Raw genomic sequence first — 4,468 nt, 5'->3', positions numbered from 1 at the left:
CACACACACACACACACACACACACACACACACACACACACACACACAAGCAAATCAGATCAAATGAGCCACAAACATCTACTGAAGCACAACTTTCCTTCATATTCCAAGCCAATAAACAATAACAGTCAACAGCGATAACTTTACAATCCAGCTTTTTTTGTTTGCTTTTTTTAAAGAGCTCAGAACACAGCATTTTAAATCAGATTTATCTCAATAACTGAACTCTTTCCTGAAAACATTTTGCACAATTCCCATCAGTGCCGTGAAATTTATCATTTCAATCAAGACCCGAAGCATAAAAACACACTTTTCTACGTAAAAGCTCAAAGCTGCTGTAATGGTTTTACCAACAGGCTACATGTTGGATTGAGAAAAGTACAAATCAAGCACACTGTGGGAGGAAAACAATACTTTAAAAAAATGTCGCCTGAACTCGTGTGACTTGGGTGGTCACTCAGTGCTTCGAAGTAACATCGACACAAACAGCTTCGCGCTCCTTGAGAAAGTCGCAGCAGCTCTGTTCATCAGTCCAGCTCAGTTTCTTTAGTGTTGGAGTCTGAATTATGACAGAGATTTTGAAAACATGTTTAAGTGGCGGTGAGTCACAGACCAGCAGCTGAGCATGGTAAAGTTAGACAAAAACGAGCTCTGCTATAAAAAAGATCTTTAAAGGTTTCAAAAGTGTCTGTCTCTTAAAATTAAATTAAAAAAACGAACTATTTGACAAATTTTTGTTCTTTTCTAAAAACAACTTGTTGCTCTAAGTTAAGATTGTGCTTTTGAACACACAACCACGCAGTCCAGCTGTAACGCTCCTGCGCTCACGTTACTCCGTCATCTTTAAGTGCATCTGTACTCCTGTGGTGACGGCGATCCTCTCCGCCTCCGTGGTTCATCGTCTACGTGTGAGATGAGCTGGAAGCGCTCGACGGGGCTTCTGATGTAACAGCTTTATTCCTTGGCTGTTCTGTTTTTTAACAGTAATAAATAAATAAATACTCAAAGGGTTCAGCTGCATAAGAAGGAGCTGGGTCTGAGCGTGCTCACTGACCCCTGTCTGGTCCACGGTTCCTGCAACACTCAGTCTATTCTGTTGCCACAGATAGTGAATCGGTCTATCTCCAACAAGTCCTTCTTGGGTGTTCTGTGTCTGAGTGCGTCTCCTTCCAACCCCGTGTCGGTGTTTATGATTTTATCATCGTCCTCCTCATCCGGCGTCGTCAGGAACGTGTCCGAGTCGCTCTTGGGGATCGTGGGTGCGGTGGTCTCCGCCGTGTCTGTGGGCTGAGCGACTTCAAACGCCTGGGATAATCCTGCTTTGTCTGCTGTGGGCTCTGTTTAGAGAAAAGTAGATTTTGTAAGGAGAAATAATAAAATAAAATAAAAYACATGGACGATTTAACGACAGAGGACGGCTGGTTAACCTTGATGCAGCGCAGTGGGGACGGATTTGTTCCGGTGAGCGCGGGAGTTGGCCCGGCTGGAGGCGACGGAGGGAGGAGGGTCGAAGAGCTTCTCCTCCATGTTGGCGTCTCTGACAAACGTGCAGGACGTCCCGAGGAGAACGATGCTGTTGAGCACCTTCAGAGTGATCATCCTGCGCACAAAGACACGTTCGAAACGTGTCAGCACAGTGCAAAGTTTCTTCAACAGTTAAGATGCTGCGTTCGGTATTTACCCCAAGTAAAACAGCAGCACACACATGAAGGAGAGAGAGCCCTGGATCCGCACCGAGCTGGTCACTACTTTGATGAGCTGGAAAATATTTCACAGATTTTACTGCACATGCTGTAAACATTAATTACACATCATTTTAATAGAGCTGAAAAACATGGCTGACCAGCAGAGCTAAGGGAAGAGGGATGAAGCCCATCCTTCTGGACACTGAGTCGCTGTAGTCTGTGTAAGCCTGTGGACGTATTTAACACTTTGTTACTAAAAGCATCAACATTCTACTTCTTCAACACTTTACKAAACACACCTTTTGGACAAATTATGTCAAAATCAAAACATCTATGATGAGAAATTCTGACAAGGAGTTTTAGAAGCTCTGGCTGTATTTGKTCCCGGTGGACAATGATAAAGCCACATGACATGACTCATATTCTAAGTGTTTATTTTAACTATAAACTAGTAGTTTCTTAAAGGAATCCATGATTAGTTGTAACATTAAACTTTATTTGATAAACATTTATTTTAACTGTATAATAAAGACGGTAAAAAAACTGAAGGCTGGTCAGTTTTTATAATTTTTAACCTAAAAGTTTAAAAATATATTACACGGACTGAGCCATTTTATTTACACGCAAAGCATTCTGGGTAAATGATGACATGGATAGGAGCGTTGACAGAGAGGAGAAGGTAGAAATGACTCAGTCTGCAACTGAAAATATGGATGGAGGACCTCAGTTTAACTTGTTAGTTTGTCGCGCTAGCGCTGAGCTAATACATATAAGGCAATATAATGTCAGCACAAAAGGCTAACAGGCTAAGCTGAGGTTCTTCTTCCATGAAGCAGCTCTGTTGTCCTCCATCCATATTTTCAGTTACAGGCTGAGTCATTTCTACCTTCTCCTCTCTGTCAACGCTCTCTGGTTTCATTTAAAAGAGCCGATCATCAGATATTGTCCAAGATTAACCTTCAGGGTGGATATAGCTCGCTAGCAGCCTCGCACCGAGGACCTATCCATGTCATCATTTACCCAGAATGCTTTGTGTGTAAATAAAATGGCCCCRTCCGTGTAATATATTTTTAAATATTTAAAAACTAAACAGCCTACAGTATTTTTACAGTCTTTATTTTACAGTTAAAAATAAATGTTTATCAAATAAAAGTCTAATGTTACAACTAATCATGGATCCCTTTAAATATTGTTGTGTTTTTATTTTCTCTCTTCTTATTATTTTATATTTCATTGTTTTACACTGTAATTTATTGCTATTTGGCTAAATTATAAAGCACTTTGGTCAAATTGTGTTTTTAAATGTGGTGTATAAATTCATTAAAAGTGATAAATAGTTGTTCAAGAACCTGTATCTGTGTCTGAAAGGTATACAGATGTAAAAAAAAAGTGTCATTTAGTCCGATCTGCAATTGTGCAGCAACTCTAAGCGGGAGATGTGCTGCACGTGCAAACACTTTATTCTGCTTTAAAACAGGTTATGGTGCCTTAAAAATGACACAAAACTCCAGAAACTGTAACTAATTCTCTGCTGGTAAAGATGACAGCGACTGAGCTGCTCGGCTGAAACGATTTATTGTCAGAGATTATTTCACTCACGTTTTTCTGCCGGCTGCTGACGAGGTCAAAGGCCAGGCTGGCTCTGTATTCTCCGTACACCTGGGGATACGTACAGAGCGACGCAACACATGTAAGAAACTTCAAAGGAGAAAACCAGAACGCATTTTTTTCCTCCACAGTTCTGGAGATAAAAGACTCTTTGAACGTTTGTGTCAGTTTGCAGCATTTAGGCCCAAACTGCACGACAAGCCAAATAAAGAAAGGTGAAAACAAACTCACGTCGGCGCTGATGTCGTTGAATTTGGTGATGAAGGCGTGCTTCACAACATCCACTGCGACCTCGGAGAATATCACCATGATAACATCTGGGAAGAGGACCCACAAGTGGTCTGGAAACACAAGRAACGATGTTCAACCAAAATAAGGTTTAGAAGATAAAAGTGAGCAAGGGAATGTTCCTGTTTTAGCTACTATAGAAAACAAACCTATGAGGAGTACTCTTATAGAAATGTGTATTTGTGTGGATAATATGCAACCGTCAGTGCGCTTCGCAGTGAATTTACCAGGGTTCCATGAAAACTGCTCCATGTTCCTGAGACAGACGATGAGCAGGAGGATGTAGTTGGTGAACCTCTCTTTTATGTCTGAGAGAAACAAACAAATCAATCCTGGATTAACCTACTTTATCCTCACTGCAGCCGAGCTCGATTCCAGAAATTTACCTTAGATTGAATCGAGTTTAAAAGCCGAGCATGAAAATACCAGAAAACATATGCTCTTTTTTTGTTTTGTTTCATTTTGGTAAAATAGTATCCTTGTTCTAATGTATTCATTCACACTTACCACTATTAGACATCTGGAAGAGGTTGTTCTTTTCAAACTTCTTGAACACGCTTCCTTTGATTTCCACAAACTACAAAAGGATGACAATTTTTTTTTTACTCGTCTCGTGCAACACTTTGAATAAAATAAATAAATCTGTGCGTCATACTCACGTTGTTTGACATCATTATGGTGAGCAGAGACTTGTTGTGGGAGTTGAAGGCGACATTTAGAGTCGTGGCCTGAACCATGATGAGGATGGCGTGAAGAACTGGACCGATACATGCTGAGGAAAAAYATACTTACGAGGAAAAGCTTTCTGTTGTGTTTTGATTCAGAAATGTAAACCTTTTAATTACCTTCTATTAGTTTCAAATGTACAGTTACAACTTATTAAATAA

At 40.4% G+C, this 4,468-nt stretch overlaps 1 protein-coding gene across 1 annotated transcript in view; it reads right to left on the bottom strand.

Moving 5' to 3' along the window:
* Positions 1-78: 78 nt before the first annotated feature.
* LOC106525852 (transmembrane anterior posterior transformation protein 1 homolog) overlaps positions 79-4,468 on the bottom strand; it is a gene marked incomplete at its 5' end in the record, with an annotated part of 7,577 nt that continues 3,187 nt past the window's right edge. The window contains 9 exon segments of the mRNA XM_014020219.1: positions 79-1,337; positions 1,428-1,600; positions 1,682-1,758; positions 1,844-1,912; positions 3,285-3,344; positions 3,525-3,634; positions 3,809-3,889; positions 4,089-4,158; positions 4,241-4,338. Coding sequence (XP_013875673.1) covers positions 1,084-1,337; positions 1,428-1,600; positions 1,682-1,758; positions 1,844-1,912; positions 3,285-3,344; positions 3,525-3,634; positions 3,809-3,889; positions 4,089-4,158; positions 4,241-4,338 — 992 coding nt within the window. The 3' untranslated portion in view covers positions 79-1,083.

The sequence above is a fragment of the Austrofundulus limnaeus genome, unplaced genomic scaffold, assembly GCF_001266775.1.
Source record: "Austrofundulus limnaeus strain Quisiro unplaced genomic scaffold, Austrofundulus_limnaeus-1.0 Scaffold244, whole genome shotgun sequence".
NCBI classification, from domain to species: Eukaryota; Metazoa; Chordata; class Actinopteri; order Cyprinodontiformes; family Rivulidae; genus Austrofundulus; species Austrofundulus limnaeus.
This window is presented reverse-complemented; position numbering and strand designations above follow the sequence as displayed.